Source organism: Falco rusticolus, chromosome 3 (genome assembly GCF_015220075.1).
Source record: "Falco rusticolus isolate bFalRus1 chromosome 3, bFalRus1.pri, whole genome shotgun sequence".
NCBI classification, from domain to species: domain Eukaryota; kingdom Metazoa; phylum Chordata; class Aves; order Falconiformes; family Falconidae; genus Falco; species Falco rusticolus.
In genome coordinates this window covers 103,172,804-103,198,912 of record NC_051189.1, presented here as the reverse complement: position 1 = coordinate 103,198,912, position 26,109 = coordinate 103,172,804, and the positions used below count along the sequence as shown (strand labels likewise).

The window sequence follows — 26,109 nt, the reverse complement described above, 5'->3', positions numbered from 1 at the left end:
GCCCACACAGCACCACCGTGGGAGCGCTGGGCACCATCCTTTGGCCAGGGTGCGCGGGAGCGCTCTGGGATCCTACACCACAGGTTCAGCTGGCCGCTCGGGGAGGGAGAGACGCCAGTGAATCTGCTGGCCTGGCTTGCACAAGCCAAGCAAGGCCTTTTCCAGCAATCCGGCACTGGTGCGCCCGTTCTTCCCACTCATTGCACTCACACCATTGGCCCTCACTGCTCACTTCAAGAACGCAGTGGCCCAAACAACAGCGGGAACAGCTGGTACCTCCGTGAGCAGGGACACGCTCGCCATCAAGATGGGCATGTTGGGATCAACAGGCTCTGCTGCCCCTCCTTCCTCTCCCACACAGCCGTCAGAGGAGAGAGACAACAGCACAATATTTAATTACCTCTGCATAACGAGAGGACCAGCACCTTTGCTGGTGCCGTGGGCTGGCACTGGGAGGAAATAGGGCCACCAAGGTCTGGCTCAGGAGATACGGCACGTATTCACTTCTCTCTACAGGCACCTGACAGAAGTAGCCACGTGTAACAGCCAGCAAAGCCACCAGCCACACTGAGCAGCAGCGGCATCAAATGCGTGAAGTCCCGGTGTCGCTGGGTTTGTTCCCATGAAAATACAGGCTCCTGTCAGGGCTTTAATGAAAGCCTGTCCGGTTTTATCTGCATGACAAGAGATAAATAAAAATCCACTGATCAGCGGCTCACAAGAACTCGAAATGGCTCGGATTCTTCACTGACGTTATATATTTCTCAAGGATTAGACGTGCTTATATCTTTACGGGACGCTGCCTATAGAAAAGAGACCTGTTGTGGGTCAGCTGTGAAATGACCGAGGGCAATCCACCTGAGTATTTGCTTTGGAAGCTGCCCCAAGAGCGGGCGGTCACCTGGAAGATTTTCATCCTGACTGTTCCTGCTTTGTGCGCTGCTCACCAGATAGTGAGTACATGGGGCTGGATTATCTCTCCTGTTTAAATACGCTGTGAGGACACTTCCATCCTGAAGCTGTTTTGAAAAGAATCGATGACTTGGACGCGCTGCCATAACCGAGGAACATTGACGTAGGAGAGGTCAAGGCTGCCTTGGCGATCAATGCACATCAAGGGGTGGCATTTGGTAGACCCTTAACATAAAGGTGCTGTTCAGGGAGATCCCCTCTGCTGGTTTTGTGGTCTCCAAACAGACGTGCCCATGTTTTTGGAACAGGGGCACATTTCCACCTTTTTTGGTTTGACAAAGAGATGGGCAAGAAACTTTAAAGGCAGGTCTACAGTGTAGCTCATCCTACTTGTGCTGTCCCCTTGCAACCTCTCTGAGCAGGGCAGACAGCCCTTCTGGAAGTTTCTCTCTCATCCCTGCAGTCTCCTCCATGAGGCTGTGGAATATTTACCACATTGGTTTTCCAAATACAGTTTTAGCCTGGTCGTTCTCCTCTGGCATTGACCTGCCGTGAGGTATCCTGTTGTTTTACAGAGGGAAATGGATGAAAAAGAAAAATGCCTTGAGTCCCTGAAGCACACAGATAGAGGCACGCATGACAGAGATAATACGCAGGAATAGTACAGGAAAGACGGAAGAGGGACCGACAGCAGTGATGAGGCACAGGGCTCAGCCAGCCAAGTGCACTGCCCAGCCCCATGTTATCCTAGAATCGTGGAATCGTTTGGGTTGGAAGGGACCTTTAAAGGTCACCCAGTCCAACCTGCCTGCCATGAGCAGGGACATCTTCAACTAGATCAGGGTGCTCAGAGCCCTGTCCAACCTGACCTTGAAGGTTTCCAGTGCCAGGGCATCTACCACCTCGCTAGGCAACCTATGCCAGTGTTTTCTTGCCTGTGTCATGAAAAAATCCGTCCTTGGATCTGGTCTGAAACTACCCTCTTTTAGCTTAAAACCATTCCACCTTGTCCTATTGCAACAGGCCCTACTAAAGAGTTTGTCCCCATCTTTCTTCCAAGCCCCCTTCAAGTATTGAAAGGCTGAAAAAAGATCCTTCCTGAGCCTTCTCTTCTCCAGAACAAAACCCCCACCTCTCCCAGCCTTCCCTCACAGGAGAGGTGTTCCGTTCCTTGGATCATTCCCTTTCTTGTACTGAGGACTCCAGAGCTGGACATGCTACTCCAGGTGGGGTCTCACCAGAGTGGAGTAGAGGGTGAGAATCACCTCCCTTGACCTGCTGGCCACACTTCTTTCGATGCAGCCCAGGATGTTGCTGGCTCACGACCAGCTTTTTATCCAACAGTACCCCCAAGTCCTTCTCTGCTGGGCTGCTCTCAGTTCCTTCACCCCCTCCCTCCAGCCTGTATTGATATCACCACAAGCTGCCCCCATGCCTTTCCTTGTGCTCAGCGGGGCTCTGTGGACCCAGGGGGTCACCGTGCAGGCCAGGCAGGGGCTCTGGCGCCTTGCAGAGCCCCAGGATCACCATGAGGGCTGGGCAGGCTTCTGGGAGATTTGGGGGCATCCTGGGGTAAGGGGTTTTGCATGTCATCTCTCTCTGAGGAGAGCCGAGCCCTGTCCTGGGTGTACTGAGGGCTCCAGTTCCCTTCCCCAGGTCTCTGCCGGGCGAGGTGATGGGGATAAGGCCCCTGTGCTGTCCCAGCAGACACTGGGAGTCTCCTTTCGGCTTTGTCTTTCAGGACTGTGACTGGTGGTGACACCCTTGTCCTGTCCCCCTCCAGCGGCATGAGGAGATGATCATCCCTGGATGACCCCACCTGACCCCCTGGGAGCCCCGGTCCATTTCTTTCTAATGACCAATAAACCCCCTCAGCAAAGCTACTGCGTGTCCCTGCGTGTGTCCGTGTCTGTGTCCATGTCCCCTCTCGTCTTCTGTTACAGATATGTCTGGGCATTACCACTGATTTTTACTTTAGGAATTTTTTCCTCACCCCACTGCGTGTGATGAACTTAAGGGTATTTTCCAACCTAAGTGATTCTATGATTCTGTGATTTCATGTCTTCAGCAGGGTCAACTGTAGGGGGATATTTCCCAGGGGTCTGGGGGGGACCTGAGAGTGCTCAGGGCAGCAGAACGCAAGCGCTGATGGGCACCACCATCCTGTGTCCTTCCCTGGGCTGTGGGGTCGGGGCAGCAGCTGTCGAATGGGAAACCGATAGACAAAGGGGAAGCCAGAAATAAATATGTATCAAGACACAGACCTGAGAGATCAAACACAGCCACAATGGCAAGAAAGAAACTTCATGGCTCAGATGGGCCATTGAGAAACCACGGGCACCATTTCCAGGAAGATCAGCCTGAACTCTCCAAGATTGTGAACTGGGGGGACCCTGTACTGGGAAGGATGTGGGAATCAGCGGAGCTGTGCAAACCCCTAAGGGACGTGCAGGGGAAGGGGGGGCAAGGAGGCATAAAGATGAAGGTCGACAGAAAAGGGTACAAAAGGTGCTGGTCCCATGTGAAATAAATAGTGATACCAATACAGGCTGGAGGGAGGGGGTGAAGGAATTGAGAGCAGCCCAGCAGAGAAGGACTTGGGGGTACTGTTGGATAAAAAGCTGGACGTGAGCCAGCAACATCCTGGGCTGCATCGAAAGAAGTGTGGCCAGCAGGTCAAGGGAGGTGATTCTCACCCTCTACTCCACTCTGGTGAGACCCCACCTGGAGTAGCATGTCCAGCTCTGGAGTCCTCAGTACAAGAAAGGGAATGATCCAAGGAACGGAACACCTCTCCTGTGAGGGAAGGCTGGGAGAGGTGGGGGTTTTGTTCTGGAGAAGAGAAGGCTCAGGAAGGATCTTTTTTCAGCCTTTCAATACTTGAAGGGGGCTTGGAAGAAAGATGGGGACAAACTCTTTAGTAGGGCCTGTTGCAATAGGACAAGGTGGAATGGTTTTAAGCTAAAAGAGGGTAGTTTCAGACCAGATCCAAGGACGGATTTTTTCATGACACAGGCAAGAAAACACTGGCATAGGTTGCCTAGCGAGGTGGTAGATGCCCTGGCACTGGAAACCTTCAAGGTCAGGTTGGACAGGGCTCTGAGCACCCTGATCTAGTTGAAGATGTACCTGCTCATGGCAGGCAGGTTGGACTGGGTGACCTTTAAAGGTCCCTTCCAACCCAAACGATTCCACGATTCTAGGATAACATGGGGCTGGGCAGTGCACTTGGCTGGCTGAGCCCTGTGCCTCATCACTGCTGTCGGTCCCTCTTCCGTCTTTCCTGTACTATTCCTGCGTATTATCTCTGTCATGCGTGCCTCTATCTGTGTGCTTCAGGGACTCAAGGCATTTTTCTTTTTCATCCATTTCCCTCTGTAAAACAACAGGATACCTCACGGCAGGTCAATGCCAGAGGAGAACGACCAGGCTAAAACTGTATTTGGAAAACCAATGTGGTAAATATTCCACAGCCTCATGGAGGAGACTGCAGGGATGAGAGAGAAACTTCCAGAAGGGCTGTCTGCCCTGCTCAGAGAGGTTGCAAGGGGACAGCACAAGTAGGATGAGCTACACTGTAGACCTGCCTTTAAAGTTTCTTGCCCATCTCTTTGTCAAACCAAAAAAGGTGGAAATGTGCCCCTGTTCCAAAAACATGGGCACGTCTGTTTGGAGACCACAAAACCAGCAGATGGGATCTCCCTGAACAGCACCTTTATGTTAAGGGTCTACCAAATGCCACCCCTTGATGTGCATTGATCGCCAAGGCAGCCTTGACCTCTCCTACGTCAATGTTCCTCGGTTATGGCAGCGCGTCCAAGTCATCGATTCTTTTCAAAACAGCTTCAGGATGGAAGTGTCCTCACAGCGTATTTAAACAGGAGAGATAATCCAGCCCCATGTACTCACTATCTGGTGAGCAGCGCACAAAGCAGGAACAGTCAGGATGAAAATCTTCCAGGTGACCGCCCGCTCTTGGGGCAGCTTCCAAAGCAAATACTCAGGTGGATTGCCCTCGGTCATTTCACAGCTGACCCACAACAGGTCTCTTTTCTATAGGCAGCGTCCCGTAAAGATATAAGCACGTCTAATCCTTGAGAAATATATAACGTCAGTGAAGAATCCGAGCCATTTCGAGTTCTTGTGAGCCGCTGATCAGTGGATTTTTATTTATCTCTTGTCATGCAGATAAAACCGGACAGGCTTTCATTAAAGCCCTGACAGGAGCCTGTATTTTCATGGGAACAAACCCAGCGACACCGGGACTTCACGCATTTGATGCCGCTGCTGCTCAGTGTGGCTGGTGGCTTTGCTGGCTGTTACACGTGGCTACTTCTGTCAGGTGCCTGTAGAGAGAAGTGAATACGTGCCGTATCTCCTGAGCCAGACCTTGGTGGCCCTATTTCCTCCCAGTGCCAGCCCACGGCACCAGCAAAGGTGCTGGTCCTCTCGTTATGCAGAGGTAATTAAATATTGTGCTGTTGTCTCTCTCCTCTGACGGCTGTGTGGGAGAGGAAGGAGGGGCAGCAGAGCCTGTTGATCCCAACATGCCCATCTTGATGGCGAGCGTGTCCCTGCTCACGGAGGTACCAGCTGTTCCCGCTGTTGTTTGGGCCACTGCGTTCTTGAAGTGAGCAGTGAGGGCCAATGGTGTGAGTGCAATGAGTGGGAAGAACGGGCGCACCAGTGCCGGATTGCTGGAAAAGGCCTTGCTTGGCTTGTGCAAGCCAGGCCAGCAGATTCACTGGCGTCTCTCCCTCCCCGAGCGGCCAGCTGAACCTGTGGTGTAGGATCCCAGAGCGCTCCCGCGCACCCTGGCCAAAGGATGGTGCCCAGCGCTCCCACGGTGGTGCTGTGTGGGCCAGGGGTGCTGTGAAGGACACCAACACTGGAAAGGGAGGGGCAGCTGCAGGGCAGGCAGGGGGGCAGGGGACACACACGCCGTGCCCCTGGGGAGGCAGCTCCATTGCCCAGGCTGCTCTGAGCCCCACTGCTGCGGGCTCCCCTGCCAGCGGGCTTCCCCACAGGAGAGCGGCAGCCCGGCCGTCGGGCTGCTCTCCTGGGAATGTCCTGGCCTGAGGCCCCCAGCCTGTCCCCATGGGTGCGGGACCCCTGCGACCTACTCCTGCCCCGACCCCCAACACTGCCCTTCTGCGTGGGCTCTGCCCGCTGCCACTGATCCCAGGCATCCAGGCGGCTTTGCCCTCAGCCTTGACCAGGCCATGGAGCCAAGCACCAATCCGGCTTGAACGGGCTCCTTGTGCCTTCAGCCCTGGGCAAACATGGCTCAGCCGAGATGCCACAGGGCCAAACCTGCGCACTCTGCCCAGGGAGCTCAGTCCCCGCAGGGAGCTCTGAGCAGCTGCTGGGGACACGCGTCTGCTTCATCGTTTCTCTCTGCGCAGCTGCATCCTGCTCAGGGCAGTGCTGACCGGAGCCAAGTCTGAGGGTGCTGAAGGGACACTCTGTGGGGACAAGGGCCTTGCGTGAACCGCAGCCACGTCCCAGCCACAGCCCAGGCTGGAGCCAGAGACTGGCTGGCGCTGGGATCGCTGGGAGCCACCATGCGGGGGCATCTCTGCAGGGGGGGGACATAGGTCGCCTGGGAGGGCATGGTGGTGGCCCTAGGCAGTGGCAAGGTGAGGGCCAGGGCAGGTGAGATTCCCCTCTGGTCTCTGCTCCGGGGGGGCCGTGGCTGCGGCCGGGACCGCGGTGGGGCCAGCAGTGCAAGGGCAGCGGGCTGGGCTGGAGCTGGGCACGGCGCCCACCTCTGCAGGGTCCCCAAGCCCAGACCTTGTCTCCCGGTGCCCGGTGTTCCCCAGTGCTCCCCACTGCCTCCAGCCACTGAAGATCCCAGGCAGCCGGCTGCCCCCATTGCCCGTGCCCCTCGTTGCCTTCCCAGCTCCCAGTGCCCCCTAACCCTGGGTCTATGGTGCCCCAAGCAGAGGCGTCAGTCCCACCTCCGGTTGCCCCACGGGGCTGGAGAGGGGGCAGAGACAATTTTGCTTGGAGACTCCTAGTCTGAGGCCGCCATCGACTCTAGGAGAGCTGTGGTGGGACAGCCTGCTCCAGGAGGTGGGTGGCCCTGGCAGGCAGCATTGCTGGGAGATGAGGGGGGCACTGGGAGGTGGGGGGATCTGGCTCCGGGGGGCTGTTGGAGGGTGGTTCCATGTCGGGGCAGGGGGTCGTTACCATAGGGTGTCTGGCTGCCAGGGGCACTCTGTGCAGCCCCCTCGCCGCCTCGTGATGCCCGGACCCTTCCAGGTGCAGCTGCCCCATGCAGGAAGCTGGACTGGTGCCGGGGAAGGTGGCTGGGCCCGTGCTGGAGGAGGGGTGAGCTTGTGCCCAGGCTGGGCTTGTTTCCAGGGCTGGCTCTGTGCCAAGCTTGGCCTTGCCCTGGGGGCTTTTGGGGGTGGGCAAGGAGGAGGGCTGGGACGGATAAATGTGTCCCTCACCTCCTGCAGCTTCACTCAGTGCTCGCTGCACCACAGAAGAAGATGAAGGTCGCAGTTGTCAGCGTGGCCCTGCTGTGCGCCATCCTGCTGTGCGCCCCAGAAGATGCTCAGGTGAGTCCCCAGGGACACGGGGAGGGGGAGGTGGGGGTGTCCAGGCTTGGGATGGGTCTTGGCTGCTGGACGTCAGCTCTCCTGTGGAATGACATTGCGGTGGTGAGCGTGAAATGCCCTGACCTGGCCTTTCCCCTTCCCAAGTGCCTCCGGCCTCCCCTGCACCTCCGTCCCTGGGCAATGAAGCTTTCTCCCTGCCACAGTTCCATCTCTTCCTGCCCTTCCTCCTGCAGTTAAGCTTCTGGTGCCTATTGCCCAGGCTCCTCACTGGGTGGTCAGACCTGTCTGCTCTCTGGGGCGGCCTGCACCCGTTTCTTTTCCTGGTGCCCCCACATCCCTCCCTTTTGGGACTCCCCATCCCATCCTTCTGGTCCCTCAGACATCTCCTGCCTGGCATCTCCCCTCTGTCCTACCTGCAGTCCCCAAATGGCCTCCCTCCGATCCTTCACAACACCTTTCTTTCACATCGTTCCCCTCAGTCCTTTGCTGTTCATCCTGTCCACTGTGGTAGTGTCACCAAATTCCCTTGCCTGAACCCACCCCCCCAAACTCTCTCCCAGTCCCCTCGGTTTGGTCCTCTGCAGTTCTCTTCCTTCTGCCCCCACCATCTGCTGTGCTTGACATCCCTGTAGCCCCTCCACTTGAACTCTTTCACCCCTTACTTGCATCCCACACAGTCCTGTCCCTTCAACACCCCCAGCCCAGTCCCCTGCAGTCTGATAATTTAACACCAAGGTCCAGTACTCACCACCTCTTTCTTTTTCTTCCCTAGGCATTTGAAGCTAGTGGAAGCTCTTCCCTGGGTGTAAGTAGTGGGGTGGATTTGGGTCATCTTGTCTGGAGAATGGGAGGGCAGTTTTGTCCTCCCATTCCTTGTTGGTACTGGGGACCAGTACCACTAACCAGTGAGGTCTCATGCTTTCTGTACAGGCAGTCTTAGCAGGACACCTGCGAGTGAAGAGGGCTGAGGTGGGTACCATGAGTTCTGCTGGCCCCAGTCCCTCCTTTCCATGGCAATGACACTCCATGTCATCCCAGTGTGCCCCAGTATACCCCCGTGCACCGAGTGCAACCCCAGAGAACAGCCCTGTCACCCAGTATTTTCACAGGGAGGCCCCCTTCCCCAGAGCCCTCACTGCATTTCCATCCATCCCATTAGTAACCCAGTACAACCGAGGATGACCCAGTGCACAGCCACACCCAGGGTCCCTTCCCCAGGACCCCCACTGCTTTCCATGCACCACCACACAAGCCCAGGTACCCAATTTGCCCTGGAGGCACCTTCCTTACATTCTATTTCTCCCCAGATTGAATTGACTGACAAGTTGATGCAGTTTGTGCATGAGAAACGTGTGGCTATTGGTCCTCTGCAGTCCTCTTCCTTCTGCCCCCACCATCCGCTGTGCTTGACGTCCCCGTAGCCCCTCCACTTGAACTCTTTCACCCCTTACTTGCATCCCACGCAGTCCTGTCCCTTCAACACCCCCAGCCCAGTCCCCTGCAGTCTGCTAGTTCACCCCAGTGCAGTGTCTTTGGGTCCCCCCCAGCTGCCTACCCCTCCTGTTTGGAGGTCCCGAATTGCCCACCCTGCCCTTAGGTCAGTCCCCACCCCGGCCCTGGATGAGCAGGTATCCCAGAGGAACCTGGAGAAATGCATCTGGGTGGGGGAGCAGAAGGGATTTTCCCACTCAGACCCACAGGAAGTCATGGGCCTGGGGGTACTGGGGACACGTGTGCCCCATGCACAGCCTGACCAAGCTCCAGTACCGACCACCCGTTTTCTCTTCTTCCCTAGGCATTGTCGAAAGTCGATGAAAGCCTTTTTTCGGATGTAAGTAGAGGGGTGGAATTGGAGGGCAGCCAGTCTGGGGAACTGGAGAGCACTTTGGTTCTCCCATCCCTGGCTGGGGTGGGGGACACCTCAGTGACCAGTGAGGTCTCATGGTCTCTCTACAGGAGAGTTTAGTCAAATGGGATGAACTGAAGACAGCTGAGGTGGGTACCATGAGTTCTGCTGGCCCTGGTCCCTCCCTTACATGGCCATGACACTCCATGGCATCCCAGTGTGCCCCAGTGCATCCCAGTGCACCCAAGCATGTCCCTAACCCTCTCTTTCTCCCCAGCCTGCTTTGGCTGACAAGCTGTTAGAGTATTTGCGTGTGAAACGGATGGCTATGGTTCATGTCTAGGTGAGCAGCACCATGGTGTCTCCTGCCCCACAAGGCATCCTGGGCCCCAGGGGATTCCTGAGCCCTGTGGGGTGGGCAGACCTTGGGTATGGGAGAGGGGAACGGGGGACCGTCCCATGATCCATGTCCCAGGGTGAGCTGGGCAGAGCTGCCCCCATGCCTTTCCTTGTGCTCAGCGGGGCTCTGTGGACCCAGGGGGTCACCGTGCAGGCCAGGCAGGGGCTCTGGCGCCTTGCAGAGCCCCAGGATCACCATGAGGGCTGGGCAGGCTTCTGGGAGATTTGGGGGCATCCTGGGGTAAGGGGTTTTGCATGTCATCTCTCTCTGAGGAGAGCCGAGCCCTGTCCTGGGTGTACTGAGGGCTCCAGTTCCCTTCCCCAGGTCTCTGCCAGGCGAGGTGATGGGGATAAGGCCCCTGTGCTGTCCCAGCAGACACTGGGAGTCTCCTTTCGGCTTTGTCTTTCAGGACTGTGACTGGTGGTGACACCCTTGTCCTGTCCCCCTCCAGCGGCATGAGGAGATGATCATCCCTGGATGACCCCACCTGACCCCCTGGGAGCCCTGGTCCATTTCTTTTTGATGACCAATAAACCCCCACAGCAAAGCTACTGCGTGTCCCTGCGTGTGTCCGTGTCTGTGTCCGCTCTCCTCTGCCAGCAGCTGGATGCCTGGATCCTCTCTGGCTGCACCATGGTGATGACCAGGCTGGCTAGGGGAGACTGGGCCCTTCCCGTAAAGGAGATCCCCTTCCCACCCACCATGTGCCCCCCCCATAAGAACAGATTAGGGCAAACTGCAGTGTTTCCCCATGAGGCTGGGAGGGGTGAGGGGAAGATTGTGCCTGCCACTGAGGCACCCATTTTTTTGGAGGCACAGCGGGAAACTGGTTCTTACTGGGCCTCTAATAAGCACCATCCCCTAAGGAGCACAATTTGTTGCTGGTTTTAGGAACACAGACCATTCTTGTCACAATGGCTGGAGAGTAAAGACTCCTGTTTGTTCCAGTAGTTGTACTGGGACCCCGCCACCAGCTCCAGTAGCTGCACTGGGACCCCACTCACTCCAGTAGCTGACACCATAGCCCAGGGGTGGTCACACCCCTGGTCTGGCCCCAGTACCTGGCACCACTTTTCCCTCTCACGCACAGATTGCACCAGCAGCTGGCACCCAGTCCTTGCAGCACACATGCACATAGGACGGAAAGTGAGATTATGCAGTGAGAGAGTTAAGAAAAGGCCTTGAGATGGGTAAAAAAAGATGTAATAAGAAGATAGAAGACAGGACACGCTGCAGTGATCAGGGGCAGGGCTTGTCCAAGGAGGGTGCTGACTGCCCTTCCTTACCTGTGGCTGGTCCCTTGTGCACCCCTCCATCTCTCTCCCTCCTTTGCTTGCCACCCCTTCCCCAGCTCCCTTCCTCCGTCCACTCTGCACCACTTTGCACAGTCCCACTGACCCCCTCCTGCATCCCCAACCCTCCCCCTCTGGCCTGCACCCTGATCTGCATATTTCAAGAAGATGACGGGAATTAGTGCTAAAGTGCCCGGGACCTTACCTTTACACACAGATAGCCTGTACTGCATTGCATTCTTTTTAATTATTAACCTGTTCATCTTTCAGACAAGTTAAAGCCACAGTTGTCCAAGTCAGCTCCTTAGAGCAGCTAGTCCTGAGAAACCCTAAAGCAAATACCACCGCACTTTAAAAAATACTTTCAGCTAAGGCACGATGCAGAAGCTATCTTCTGCGCCTTGCACTGACCTGCTTTGCCTTCAGAAAGCCCAACGAGCCAAAACAATCACCAGATGCAACTGGTTTTTATTTGTTCTCAAGCTCTGTATGTCTGCCCCTTCCTTGTCTTTACATCTCATGTTAGTTAACCATAGAAATATAACTCAGTACCTTTTCACAACATTAAAAATTGAGTGCTTACATACACTAGTCACAATAAAAGCCTCCAAGTATTTGAGCAAGTATGGCTATATAATTAAAATAAGATTGCAAATTTGAAATGGAGTAATGTTTGTGATACCCAGGAATCAAACAAGCTAAAAATACACCTGAAAATATTTTAGTTTAATTTTAAAATGTTCTTTTATGGCAGTAGCTTCAGTAACTTGCACTACTACATTAATCCCTGCAGAAAATTCAATCTGCTTTCTATTTCTATAATAATGCAAATTATTAATTGGCAAATGCTAGAATACTGTTTGTTCCTAATAATACACACACACCCCAACTGTAAAACATTTATAACGACTACTCTGCTACTCAAAAAAAATGTACACTTCAGCCTAGATTAGAATTGCTAACTTTAAGGAGTAAAATATATTTTCTGATGTAATATTCTTATTGTGTTTACTTGCTATTTATACTTTTTAGCAACAAGCATCAGGTACTCTGGTGCTTAGGGTAAAAGAGAGGATTCTAGTCTAACAATGCAATGGACTGTTTATCATTTATATATATATGACAGTTCATAATTTATAACATAGTAAAAGTGGACAGAGGAATAGTAAGGAATATTAGAGTTATTACAAAAGAGTTCGAGAATATAAAAAGAGAGAAGATTCTTTCTTCCATAAGAAAAGCTAAAAGTGCTGGAAGCACCTAACAAACTTCTGTCTGTTGCCACTTGTTAGGTAAACAACTTCTTCGAATCTCAAGGTTCAAGACACTCAGGCTTTGACAGATAACCTTGCTATTGTTCATATCACTCTTTTCCCGAATACTTAGAAATGTTGGGGATTTTTTATCGTACCCCTTGAGGTAAATTGAAGACATGTGTTCAGACAGATATATTAAAAAATAAAATAATGAGCAACGCCACAGGGCAGAGCCCTATTGCCATTAAGTGGCAGTAATTACTGCCATTAAGTGAGATTAACAGGAATCTGCACTAATGGGGGAGGAGCTGACTCCTTATATGCACTGGAACCAGCAACCACCCTGTGAGCATCCCTGCATCCCAGAATAGCTGCAAAACCAGCCTGCTTCTAATCTCATCCCCTGGGGAAACGTCACCCCTTTGGCATCCCTGCTTCCCGCCAGTTTAACCCTTCTGCAGCTGGACCTTCTTGCCCTCTGCACCTGGGCATTCCTTGGTTGCAAATTATAGGAGCTTGTAACTTACCAAAGGGTTATGGATCCTAATTTTGAAGGCACTCAGAAATAACTTCGCAATTCTATACCTAAATCTCTTCCTGTAGCTAGTAAATATCCTTAGTGTATGGCATCCTCACATGCATCCAGGCACCTGGCTCAGCTGCAGCTGTTTGTTACTCAGGAGAGTGTGCATTACTTGTGCCATCACCTTTCCATACGGATACTGACCCCACCTACCTGCCTCCAGAATTGTGCTCTGTGTGATCCTAGTTAGCACACTCAGCGTAAAACCCCTGCTCCTCAAAAAAACACCATTAAAACCTTTAGCAGTAAAATGGGACGAATATATTTCTCTGTATCAGGGGGCTGTTGCACTGATAAATCAGCTGAGGTATACAAAGTATGCAGAAACCGTACAAATAAGAGCTGAATAACACAGGAACAGAAAGTGGGCTGCTCAGGAATAAAGCTCCCACACTATAATCAGAAACGCATCCTTTGGAGCAGGACCCTATATCAAGTGTCAGAACACAGGCCTGAGAGCTGATATTTAAAAGCCCCAACGTCACACCACCCCGTGTGCTTGAGACTGGATTTAAAAGAGGAAGAACACATGAAAATCTTCCATGAAATAGCTGAACACCACGAAGTTAGAAATTACCCTTTAGTCAACTGCCCTTGAAGTACAGGGAAGACAAATCCACCGACAACGGAGAGAAAAATCAGCAGTCACTACAGTCACTAAATGCCTTGAGTCACCTCAGTACAAAAGCCTGTGTGAGCTACCATCAACTTTTTAATCTGCTGACCCTTGTGCCAAAAAATAACTCTTACGTGGCTAGTAGCTTCTTGCTGAAGCGTCTTTGCTGCGTTAATGCACAAAATCAGTACTCATAGGTGCCAGCAACAAACCAAGCAATCGAGAAGCAAACATAAGTGAGGCAATAACGGTGCTAAAAATACCTGGCACCTTGCTTGGAGCTGTGAGGCAAAATAAAACGCTACCCGAAAAGGATTTCAGAAAAGGGCTTCGTATTTTTGGCAATTCTCTTACAAATTTCATGCCAAAAAAGTTAGTTCATGGAGATACCAAAGTAGCTATTTCTCTTGGAAGTGTTATTTTAAAAAAAACAACCTGAAATAGCTCTGCTGTGACCCACTGAGAAGTAAAATAAAATAAAATAAAATTATAGAAAGGTGTGTTTAAAAAAAAAAAAAGTGTTTCATTTTGCAGCCCTACAAGTAATTAAATATTGATGCTTTTGCTTTCGTGTACAGCCAGAACCAGGGGGCATTTTACACCCCGTACACACCACCGTGGCACCTCAAAAGCAGAATAGCTTTAAAGCTCATTAAAAAAATATTTTTTTAAAAAAAATGTAGTTAAAAAGGGGCTTTAAAAGCCTAGCTAAGCCAGATTTTTTTTTTTTTTTGGCAACAAGCCCAAACGTTGCTTGAGTAAGCCCAACTCCGGGCACATGCTGTGCAAAGAAATAAAAATTGTGTTTTGTGTGCAGAAGGGGGAAAAACGCTGAGGGGAAAAAAAAACCTGAGGGGAAACCTGAGGAAAACCTGAGGAGAACCTGAGGGAACCCGCCTCCCCCCCCCGCCGCCCAGAACCGCGTTGACGATCGCCTGCGGGGGGTGAGACGCCGGCAGCGGCTGCAGCGCGGTAGGTGCCCGCAGGGAGGGCAGGCGCCGGCCGGGCGCAGCTACGCAGTCACGGCAGGAGCAGGACCGCCCCCAAGGCCGCAATGGCTCGCGCGCCCGGCACCGCCCCCCGCCGCTCGCCTTGACCCGACCCGCCTGGGTGGCCACTGGCCAGTGGGTTCCGCCGGTCGCCAGGTGCCTCGGCCAAGATGTTGGCGTTCAGAGCGAGCCGGGTGAGCGGCCGGGGAGGGGGGGAAGGGCCGGGAGTCCTGGGGGGTGGTAACCGGCTGGAGGGAGCTGGCCGTGCGGGCAGCGTCCCCCGGGGCTCCCCGCCACCTCCCAGGCCTGGAGACGGCCTCCCAGGCCTGGAGGCAGCCCCCAGGCACAGTGTGTGCCCTCCCCGCCTGGCTGCTGCCTTCCCTGTCTGCGCTGCAAGTGGTGTTTGCTAATACCGGGTTTAAAAGTTGCTTTCTGAAGGACTAACCTTCCTGTTAGGAATTAAAAATATTCCTCATGCAAGGAGATGTGGAGCTGTCGATAACCGGTTGGGAAGGGCGAAGGGCTCACAGCTGAGGCAGTGGACTTTCCATGCTCTCCCTGTCCCCAGAGCCACCCCTGAACTGGGGGGAAGGTGAAGGGCATTTGGTCAGGGACGCAAAGCTCCAATGAGTAATACATGGCCCATTGAAGAAATACCATCCTGAACTATGAATACACTCTCACTCAGCAGTTCAATATTCAGCACTTCTATGCCTAGCAGTGGTCTTCCTGCATTTCTTCACCTTTTAACTGTATAGATTTTTTCAGTATTCTCTGAAAATACTTTTTTTTTCACTGTGTTGACAGCCATTATTGCCTGTGTTCTTCGTGCTTCATGGTGCGGTTGTGCTGCGGTCAGGCTAGTAGCTTTATGGGACTTGTGCAGCAAAGAGGTCTTGCAGCTCATATTCTTTTTCTCTTTAGCAGATGCTCCAAACCATTGCAGGGCATGGATGGAGATCACATTCCAGTAAACCTGCTCAAAACGTACACATAAGCAAACCTGCATCTGGCTTTAGCTTTGGTAAGTATTGCAGTTATGAAAGAAAGAGAACAGTTAAAGACAAATTGCAGCGTTAGGGGGAAAAAACAAACGGCAAACAACTGTATTGCAGTTCAGTATGAATTTACAATTAAGGTGTTCATCCTGAATAAATTTCTATTTTTTTTTTTTTTTAATAATTATTTGAAACCCCAAATTACTTTCTTCTCTAACTCGGGAAGGCCCAGGTATTGACGTGATATTTATGAGATTTTCTTTTTTTAACTGAGGTCTGCCTTGAGCTTGCTTGACTGCCAGAGTTGCCTTAGCTTTGAATAACTACCTCACATTGGCTTTTAAAATGTCAAAATAACTCTATGTAGTCTTAACTGAACTTAGTTATAAAGAAATATTATAAAGAAATTAATCCCCGGTGTATTAGATACGTAAAGGCAAATTTAGTGGGTCAGCAGGTCAATGCTTGAAACTGAGCAGCCAGATTCATCAGATAAGCAACATTCATCTGCCTCCATCTCCTTCGTTTAGTTAGCATAGCATGCTCTTCATTTCTTTTGGTAATACCTTGTATGTTACATGGCACTTCCTACTTGGTTTTCAATATTTTTGGAAGAATTTTGTCATAAGTAAGTAAGCGCACCGTAGGCATCAATTAGAGATCAGTGGAGCTTTTTCTCTAGAGAGAAGGAGGATGTTGAGTTGCTTTGGTTTCTGGAGAGGCCCAGGAAGGTAAGTCCTGGTGCTTTGGATTGTCCTGGAAGGAACTGAGACTTGTTTTCTCTCTTCTCATAGTCTGACAACTGGCAAAATCGGTGACTTCTTTTTAACTTTTTTTTTTTTTTTTTGGTAATAGAACTTACTGATGAACAGAAAGAGTTTCAAGCTACTGCTCGTAAATTTGCTGTGGAGGAGATCATTCCTGTTGCTGCACAATATGACAAAACTGGAGAGGTAAATCTACCATATGGCAGGGGAAAAGAGAGATTTTGACCTTAACCTGTGTAAAATGTAAAACGTTAACTATGATGAATCAGACAGTGATTTTCCCTGTCTGTTTCAGTATCCTTTTCCACTCATAAAACGGGCTTGGGAACTTGGTCTTATAAATTCACACATACCAGAAAGCTGTGGTAAGTAAATCTTCTTTTTAATCTGTAAAATAAACCAAAGAAAAGGCCTTAGAGGGTATTTATGTGTGTAATGATGGATTCTGTATAAAATGAACAGTCGCATACTTCAATAATCTAAATTGAATCAGTACACAGGTTGACACATACAAGTGCCACTAGGGGTGGATGTAATCACCCAACAAATTAGGCTGTGATTTAGTAATTTATAACCAGATTTCCTCCCATGATTACAACTGCCTAATGTTCCCCTGGTGTGCTGTGTCATCTGATGAGGCAGAGAAACTAGACTGTCGTATTTTGACCTACTCTGTGATACAGGCTGGAGCAATTTAAGACAATAAGCCAGAAGGATGAATTTCCAGTTCAGAGGAGGTGCAGAGGATCAGTGCTTAGGTATATGAGTAACGATGGAAAAAATGTTAAATTTTAGATTTTTTTTTTCACGTGTATATGTTACCTGAAAACAAAGTTGGGGAAATGTCCATAGCAGGCCCTGGGTTTTTTTTTAAGACTTATTAGAGGGTATATCTTGTATCAAAAATTGATTTAAAGAGATCAAAGGAGCAGTTGTGAGGATCATGTTTATTCAGCCACAGACACTCAAGGCTGAAACAGCTGGACTACTGCAATGTAGAATCACTTGGTTATTAAATTAAAACTTGGAAGTGACAAATTGGACACCACTGCTTTACAAGGTCTGGAAAAGGAGATCAATACTGAGGTCATAGAGTTTATTGATAATGCTGACTTACCTGCTACAGAAAAGACGAGGCTGGTGTGAAGAGCTCTAGGAGGAGGTGGTGAAACTGAGCGACTGTTAAATGGCAGATGAAGTCCAAAATAGGAAAAGTGATGCACACAAGAAAGGGAAGAAGCAATCCAAACCTCACAGAAAAAATGGTGTCTTCTGAACTAGTTATTACCTGTGAAACAAAGAGATACGGGGGTTATAATACTGAGTTCTGTGAAGATGTCAGCATAATGACCGGAAGTGGTCAAAACCATCAACTGAAGGTCAGAAATCAAGAAGGGAACAAAGAGAAAAGCAGAAGCCATAACTATGCTGCTGCTTGCCCCCAAATTGCTCTTGCCTCTCGTTCATTATGCAGTCGGATCCTTCCACCTCAGACGGTTGTTGTGGAAATGAGGGAGGTTCCTAGAAGGATGACAAAGATGATGAAATACACGGAACAGCTTCTGCATGAGAAATGCCTATCATGCCAGTGTCGTGGAGAGTGTGAAAAGGGATGACATCTCATTGTCCCCTTCAGTACAATGAGAAGGCATCAGATGGAGTCGGCAGACGGCGGGTTCAGAAGAAATGAAAGGAGATGGTTCTACACTCAGTGTGTAGTTCATTTGTGAAACTCATTGCCCCTGGACGGTATCAATGCTAAAACTGTAAACAGGTTCAGAAAGAGACTGGGAGAATTCACAGAAGAAACATCTGTCAAGGGCTAGCATAACAAAGATAGTTTTGGCTGGGGAAGTCACACAAAGGCTGTGAAAATATTTCAGGGAAGCGTTGCTGCATTGTTACCGTGTTGTTACGCACTTCACAAAGTGTTGGCTTCTGCCAGAAGCAGGTTACTGGGTTGTTTTGCTAACTGGTATGGACGCGTTTCTTTTCTTCCTTAGTGCTGTGGAAGCTCAGCAGCCCTTGTGGCCCTTTCTCTGCTTCCTAAGAACTCTTAGGGAAATTCTCAGATGCGAAGTAGCCAAGAGGTCCCACTGGTACATTTTGTGCAATCTGTCCGACACCAAGCACACCATCACCCGGGAACTGCAAAATGTAATTTTTAAATCATCTGTCACTAATCTGACAAAACTTTATTTAAAAAGCTGGCATGGGAATGTCTAATTGTACGCAACACGCAGTCAGAAGTATGTGAGGGCATATGATTTTGATAAGTAGGTTTTGTAAATCACTAATATGTTGCAATTTTTTAGCTCATTTTAGTCCATGAAATGTTTCAACTGTAGGTGGTCTTGGCCTTGGCAGTTTTGAAGCGTGCCTTATTACGGAAGAGTTGGCTTACGGCTGTACCGGGGTTCAAACAGCCATCGAGGCGAACTCCCTAGGGGTCAGTTCTGTCATTTCTTACCGCCTTTAGACTAGAGTCTGTGCCCTTTAGAAAGATGGATTAATGGTCTAAATATTTTCTTTCAGCAAATGCCAGTAATCATTGCAGGAAATGAGCAGCAACAGAAAAAATACTTGGGAAGAATGACAGAGGAACCAATGATGTGTGTAAGTATAACTTAGGTGCATTGCAGACTGTTCCCAAATTGTATTAATTACGGTTTTGGTTGGGTTTTTTTTTTTTTTTTTTTAAACACTGATATCTACTCACAGTGTAGCCTGTTTTGGTTTGTAAATAAACAGTGGCTTTTTCTGAAAGTCAAGGAATATTGAATTAAGTGCATTCAATAAGCAAACAGAAGGTAGTACCTGGAAAACCATGCTGAGTCACTTACCGAAAAGCAGTGCCTTTTATTTCCCTTTCAAGAGAAGGTGTGGGAGTCTAAGAAAAATGCAAGGTTTGTATGAGTGCAGACTCCACTCAGATGGGCGTTGATCTGCATTTATGGATCTTAAACATTATACAGGCGCTCTCTGTTAAGGTAATAAAGATTCATGTGCAGTGTGTTAAAATCTGAACAAGGGAGCCTCATAAAATGAAGAGCACAGCAACCATAAAGTGTTACTCTGTGCTCTTATTTTCAGATTTGAAAGGTCTTTGGCTTCCATATCGGAGTTGTGAAGCATAAGGAAGTGATGACTTACGAAAAGTTACAGAATGTGCCTGTTTACCATTAAAATTAAAAGACAATTGTAAGAATTATTATGGATTTATGAGGAAAATCGACCCCTACTTGTTTGGATTCTTGTGCAGACCCTTGTTGGGCCTTTTGGATGCGTTCTGGGGTTTTCCACGCGGTTCACTTAAAATGTTTACAGATCAGTTTGGTGCACATAATTTGCAGTAATTTCTGGTTGCTTAAAAGTAGAACTTTATTCTTCAGGATTCTGCGTTTTCTTTTCTTTTAGGCTTACTGTGTAACAGAGCCTGGAGCAGGCTCTGATGTGGCTGGTATAAAAACCAAGGCTGAGAAGAAAGGAGATGAGTACGTTATTAATGGCCAGAAGATGTGGATCACAAACGGTGGGAAAGCAAACTGGTGCGTTGACTTGCCACTGGCATTACGTTTTCTGTTGTTCTGTTCTGTCTTGGGGGAGGCGTGTGTCCTGTGTGCGAGCCCCCAGGGAATGGGCTCTCAGTTGTGGCTGCTATCACACTCCTCAGGGAAGGGCAACAACACTTAACTGCCACAGTACTCCAGAAGCTCGTGTTACAGGGGACCTGGCTTTGTGGGTGCGGTGGCCGACATCAGTTGCTTCTCATTGGACTAGAAACAGCCCTAGCTGTTAGCGAAGACAGAAAAGCTCCAGGCTTGTGCTCTTACATTTTATTTTCTTAAGGGAAGACGCTTTCCAAGTGTCAAAGAGTGCAGGTGGTGCTCTGGTGTCTATGGAGGTGCTTTACAAGATGCACCTCTTGCATCATGTCTCATGTAAGATCATGCTCATCCCCAACACTAAATTCCTTCTAAATCCAGAGGGAAAGCTGTAAGGTTTTCTTTTCTCATTACTTCCTTGTTCAAGATAGAATGATCAAAGAGAAACTATCAGCTATCGCTTGATGTTACTGAACACCGTAAACGTGATACACAACTCTTTAATTGCTAACAGAAAAAAAACTATTTACAACTTCGAAGAGTAAAACCAAGATAGTAAAACCAAGAGGATAATAGAACATTTTGCATGCAATACTGTATTTCCCAAGCAAACATCTTTATCTGCGTGCTGGCAATTGGTTTCTTTTGTGTTATTTGTGAAGCTGATTGTAATATTAAGACTTACAACACACGGAAAATGTGGAGAACCTTTGCATGTTGATCTGAAGGAACTGAATTAAATCTTGACTTTTGCAGCAAGAGATGCATTGACACTTTTTCTCTCTTGCTCCCTCTCAGGGTTTTACTTTTTTGGAAGGGCCAAGAATAAGGGGTTGCTAACTTATTCAGTGGTTTATTTCCTAATACCAACACACACAAAACCAAACCCAACATTTAACGTGTGAGCTAAAAAAGTATCTGATTGTTAATTGTGAGGATGAGCTGACTCCCTCGTATTTGTTTTACACTAGGTATTTTTTGCTAGCTCGTACCAATCCAGATCCAAAAGTCCCCGCAAGCAAAGCCTTTACTGGATTCATCGTGGAAGCAAATAGCCCTGGAATCCAAATTGGAAGAAAGGTGAAGAGTGCATCTCTTATTTGACAAGCCAAGAATTCACTTCTAAACCAGTAATGCAAAAAAAGTAAAGAACAAGAAGGTGCCGTACATTGCAAGAATCCAGTGTAGCTGGACCTCTGTAAACTTTGCTTTTCAGGAAATGAATATGGGTCAGCGCTGCTCTGATACAAGGGGTATTGTCTTTGAAGACGTAAGAGTTCCAAAAGAAAATGTATTAATAGCCGAGGGAGCTGGCTTTAAAATCGCAATGGGAGCTTTTGATAAGACCAGGCCACCCGTAAGTATCAGAAATAAGTTACTTGCAAAGTACAGTAGGAATTTCTGATTTTCATTCTGTGCTATATTTAATTCAGGTAGCAGCTGGTGCTGTTGGGTTAGCAAAAAGAGCACTCGATGAAGCTACTAAATATGCTTTGGAGAGAAAAACCTTTGGGAAACCAATTGTTGAAGTAAGTTAAATGTATAAAAACAAATACATCAAAAAGCTGTGTTTTGATACTAGATGTCCCACTGGTGAATTTTCGGTGTTCTTCCTCGATATTTAGGACGTGTGAGTTGTTCTATGCCTGCCATTTCTTGGGTTTTCAAGTATATAGGTCCGCACTGTCTGAGTAAATCTAGCTATGCAGGAACTCCTGGGATTCTTCCATAACTTCTTGATGAAAATAGTAAAATCGCAAAGAAAACTCCACCCAAAATCCTGAAACTCCTGTACTGTCAGGACACACTTAAATTCTTCAAGTCTCATGCACAGGGATTTTCAGGGAAGGAAAAACACCTCTGTGAGGTATGTGAAACAAGACTCATGGTATTAATATGAATGGAAAACATGGCCAGTCACACTGCTTGTGAATAAACAACAAGCGACATAGAGATCTCACGAAAAGTAAAGCACAACTTCAACACTTCATCCCTGTGACTTAAGTGGATTTAGAATTAACAACCTGTCTAACTCAGCATAGAGTTGAGAGCCTGATCCAGATTCTGTAGAACTCAAAGCTTCCTGAGCGTGTTGAATTTGCAGATTCAGAAGTATGAAGACTGTATTCTTGGATGTCATAGAATTTTAAGCCGGCAAAGTTAACTGGGTTTATTTCATCATTTACAGCACCAAGCGGTGTCTTTCATGCTTGCTGAAATGGCAATGAAAGTGGAACTGGCTAGGATGGCTTACCAAAGGGCTGCGTGGGAAGTCGATGCCGGTCGCAGGAATACCTACTATGCTTCCATCGCAAAAGCGTTCGCGGGTGACGTTGCAAACCAAGTAGCTACAGATGCAGTGCAGATTTTTGGAGGAAATGGATTTAATACTGAATATCCTGTAGAAAAACTAATGAGAGATGCTAAGATCTACCAGGTGAGTAAAAGAGGGAGTGATCTTCAGAGGAATGCATACATTTTATAGAAAAGAAACTAATGGCTACTGATTGAAATCATGATGTGAACATATGGGAAAAAAAAATTGAGGGTGAGAGCAATAATCCTTCCATTCAAAGAAAGGGCATTCAAATGAGGCAGATTCTTACATACAAAACTCTTTGGGTTAGATCAACAACTTAACCTACATAAGACGACTGTAGTGGTTCGGTTTTTTTCTCATGTGGTAACTCTGAAATGCACGGACTCTTCATTTTAAAGCTTTTGAACTCTTAGAAAAAAAGCACTGTAGAAAAGAAGTGATCAAAATAGCCATGCTCGCTTTGGTATTCTGTCAAGTGGAGATGCCTTACGTATAATGCTGTTCTCTTCATCGCTTCTTGCGGTGCTCTAAACTGTCTGTCTGCCTGAGACTTTGGTATAAACTGGGCAGATTACTTCAGCTGAGATATTACCATCACTGAGTATCATGGATTCATGATCTTGCATATGCTGTATTAACAGAAGTGTGGCGCAGTCAGGAGTGATTAACCCTTCCTTTTTTATTATTTTTGCCTTCTCCAAAGAACAAAACATGCTCATATTTAGTCGTGTTTAGTCCATAGTCACCCATAATCCCCCGTTCTTTTTCTGCGGTATTATTACCAAGAAAATATTCCATGTCGTAAGTGTCCTCTTAGCATATATGATGCTGCAGTTCTTTATCCAGCAAGACTGACTGATGTTTAGCAAACTCAGTAATCTTTATTGGAGCAATTTGCCACAGCAAGCTTTAGCAGAACTGGGAGCTGAAACGCTTTAAACCACTGAACTGTGTTGCCCTTGAATCACATTGCACTGTACCGTTGGAGTCCGTGGCTGCCTTTCTGCGTTACACCTACATACGTCTTTGGTCGTGTAGCTCTGACTTGGCTGCCAGCAAGCCAAATAGATCAGGGGTGAGACACAGAATGTTTCTAGAGGAAAACGCAAGAACGCCTGCTTAAAAAAAAAGGTAAAAAAATAATGTGTTGAAGGGAGTACTAGTGAAGAAGGAGCAGTGGTAATAAATGGATGAATGTGAATATTTGCTGTGGCCTTGAAAGGCTAGTCAAAGAAAATACAACACTTGCAGCCCAGGTCACCTCCCTGCCTCCACCCTCACTTTCAAAACCGAGACGATGTATTTGCTTCCCCAGAGAATCCATTTTCCCCATCCTTCATCCGCTATGTCTGTTAAGTTTGTGAGAACCTTACAGAGTTTTGAGGAGAGCATCTGGGAACACAAGACTCTCTCTCAAGATCTTGTATGTGGTTTATTGCATTTAGCCCACTGTAGTTAATCAAAGCACGCTCAAATTTTCTTCAGTTTTCTCTCTCTTTCTGCACGTCCTAATCCACTGTGGATTTGTGCTATGAAGGTTGACAAGTGTAGAAAGATCTGTGAAAATATTTTACAAAAATGATCTATCTTGCAATTCTTCTTTTCAGATTTATGAAGGGACTGCTCAGATTCAAAGGATGATCATAGCTCGTGAACACGTTGCCAAATACAAAGCTTAAAGAAACCTACCAAGCACATCTGCCTCTACTGTAGTGTTCTGTGCTCTCACGAAAGAGGATTCTAGTGCATTTCTCGATACAATTAAAGGCGTGCATAAACCCCTTTTCCTGAAATCTTTTTGTGTACGTGATTAAGCACTGCTTCTGTACTCCCTGCCCATTCCCTCGCTTCATTTCTTCTAACAAACCTGGTGTTTTCTAAACATTTCTGAATTCCAAAGTGATCGGTTGTCCTCTTCCCCCACTCTCTTTCAGTCAAACCTTTGGCTTTTGGCAGGAGGAGAGGTAAAAACCTGCCCTGTAAAATTTATGTGATCAAAAAAGTGAACAAAATGATTATTTTTTTCTTTTTTTGGGTCTGTGAAGGCATTCAGCATGTAACGAGGAACATCATTTTCGGGGTATTTCCGTATTGTTTATAATGATACAGATTCGCTCCCAGTCTTTTATCACTGGGGTTTGGGTGGCTATCATAGTAATAAATCTCAGGGAAACTGTAAAAAGCGATTCTGCTTCCTCAGGAACATCATGCTGCTGCAGCACATGGTCTCTGGGTCACCACTTCCTAAAATAAATATGCTAACGCTTTAGTTCTGTGGCCTTCAGAGACTTTCATCTTAAAAAAAAGACAGTGAATACATACTGGCTTCTTTCAGTACCATACATTCTTGTCAATTACAAGACAGATTGGTGTTTTTCTCAAACAGTGGCTGCAATTACTACTTGCAGATCCTCTGAATTTTACAGACACTTATGAGCCAGCATGAACAAACAGCAGCTTTTGTTTTCATCGGGCTTCTTTTCAGTGACTTAATCATCTGATTCACCTGAATCTGCAGCAAAGGCAGAAACTGTCATTCAGTGCGGTTTATCTCTGTGCCTGAGAGGAAGTTACTTGTTTTCTTGTGCCTTAAGCAAGACTTGTTTATGGATGAGTGGTAAGTACAGCTCTTGAGAAATACAGGTACGCATTTTTTTATCACCGTGGGGAAAAAAAGAAGGATGAGCATTCAGTTTTAAACATGTTTTCATTTGAACTGATCCTGTGCAAAAGAACCTGTAGGAAATGGCCTTATTTTCAGGTATAACAATGCTGTTCTAAACTTGGATGTTCTAAACCCCAAATGGCCAAATAGAGTAAAGGGCAAGAAATGAGAACCTCACAACACCATGTTTTTTCACTGTAAAATTAGATGATCAAGATGTTACTTCTGACAGCCGTTGCTGCACTCTAATAAAAATGTACTTATAAGCAGAGAGGTGCAGTTGCTTTTATTCACTTTGCTTGTCAAACCATTCAAATTGTATTTCGGGTAAGTTGTCCTGTGTCTGAGGTATGCTAACAGCTGTCCTGCAGGTCTCGCTGTGCTACAGCCCGTGGAGCTGAACAGCCCTTCCAGGTCAGCAATACCACATGCTGCTGTCTGCACGTGTGTCAGATTTAAGGATTTAGACAGTACCCAGTAGCAGTAAGAGTATCGGCTTATTGGCGAAAATGGCCTCTTTCACTATTAACACTTCTGAACCCAGCAGATGTTTCATTAGGATGATTCGAGTGAAAATGTGTAGCTTTTCCTTAGGAATGCCTTTTAACACCACCTTAATTTCAAACCCAGTATATTTAAACCTGTTGCTCCTTTTCATCAGAATATTCACTTGACTACATTTCCTGAGGAGGAGGAGGAAGTTCTGTGAGGGTTTTTCTGTTTGGTTTTGGTTTGTTTTAACCTGGATAGGCCCTTCTTTCAGCACTGGCACAATGCACCTTCCACAGACTTCTTGGGGATATCGCTTAGCACTGGCAAGGTCACGCATGGAGTGCTGGGATTCCCCTGTACAAGAGAGGACATCCTGGAGACAGACCGGGGACGGGCCGCCGTGGTGGAGGTTTTGGAAGATGAGGAAAGGCTGAGAGCTGGAGCTGTTTAGCCTGGACAAGAGAAGGCTCAGGGGGATGCGAGCTACGTGCGTGAACACCTCATGGGATGGAAGCATAGGCAGCCAGGCGCTCCTGGCAAGGAAGCGTCATTAGGGTCTGCAGCACGAGTCTGATGCAGAACAGCTGAGAGAACTGGGGGTGTTCAGCCTGGAGAGGAGGGGACTCGGGGGGGGGGACCTTACTGCTCCCCACAACTGCCTGACAGGAGGCTGTAGCGAGGTGGGGGTCAGCCTCTTCTCCCAGATTAACAGGTCACAGGACAAGAGGAAACAGCCTCAAGTTACAACAGGGGAGGTTTACATTGGGTATTACTAATAAAAGAATAAAAAAAATTGCCTTGC

General features: G+C 48.2%; 2 protein-coding genes across 4 annotated transcripts in view; both read left to right on the top strand.

Moving 5' to 3' along the window:
• Nucleotides 1-14,555: 14,555 nt before the first annotated feature.
• LOC119144800 (medium-chain specific acyl-CoA dehydrogenase, mitochondrial-like) lies at nt 14,556-25,086 on the top strand. Its single transcript, XM_037380609.1, has 12 exons — nt 14,556-14,654; nt 15,388-15,484; nt 16,314-16,411; nt 16,521-16,590; nt 18,574-18,674; nt 18,761-18,841; nt 19,643-19,773; nt 20,802-20,910; nt 21,047-21,187; nt 21,264-21,359; nt 22,019-22,267; nt 23,758-25,086. Exons 1-12 carry the CDS (start codon nt 14,631-14,633, stop codon nt 23,827-23,829), a joined length of 1,269 nt encoding a protein of 422 aa, XP_037236506.1. The 5' UTR covers nt 14,556-14,630; the 3' UTR covers nt 23,830-25,086.
• Nucleotides 14,573-26,109, top strand: part of LOC119144799 (medium-chain specific acyl-CoA dehydrogenase, mitochondrial) — a 46,035-nt gene continuing 34,498 nt past the window's right edge. The window contains exon 1 of one of the 3 annotated variants that reach the window (XM_037380607.1): nt 14,573-14,654. In XM_037380607.1, coding sequence (XP_037236504.1) covers nt 14,631-14,654 — 24 coding nt within the window. In that variant the 5' untranslated portion in view covers nt 14,573-14,630. The remainder of the gene's footprint in view (nt 14,655-26,109) is intronic. The other 2 variants (XM_037380606.1, XM_037380608.1) reach the window with 2 other exon arrangements.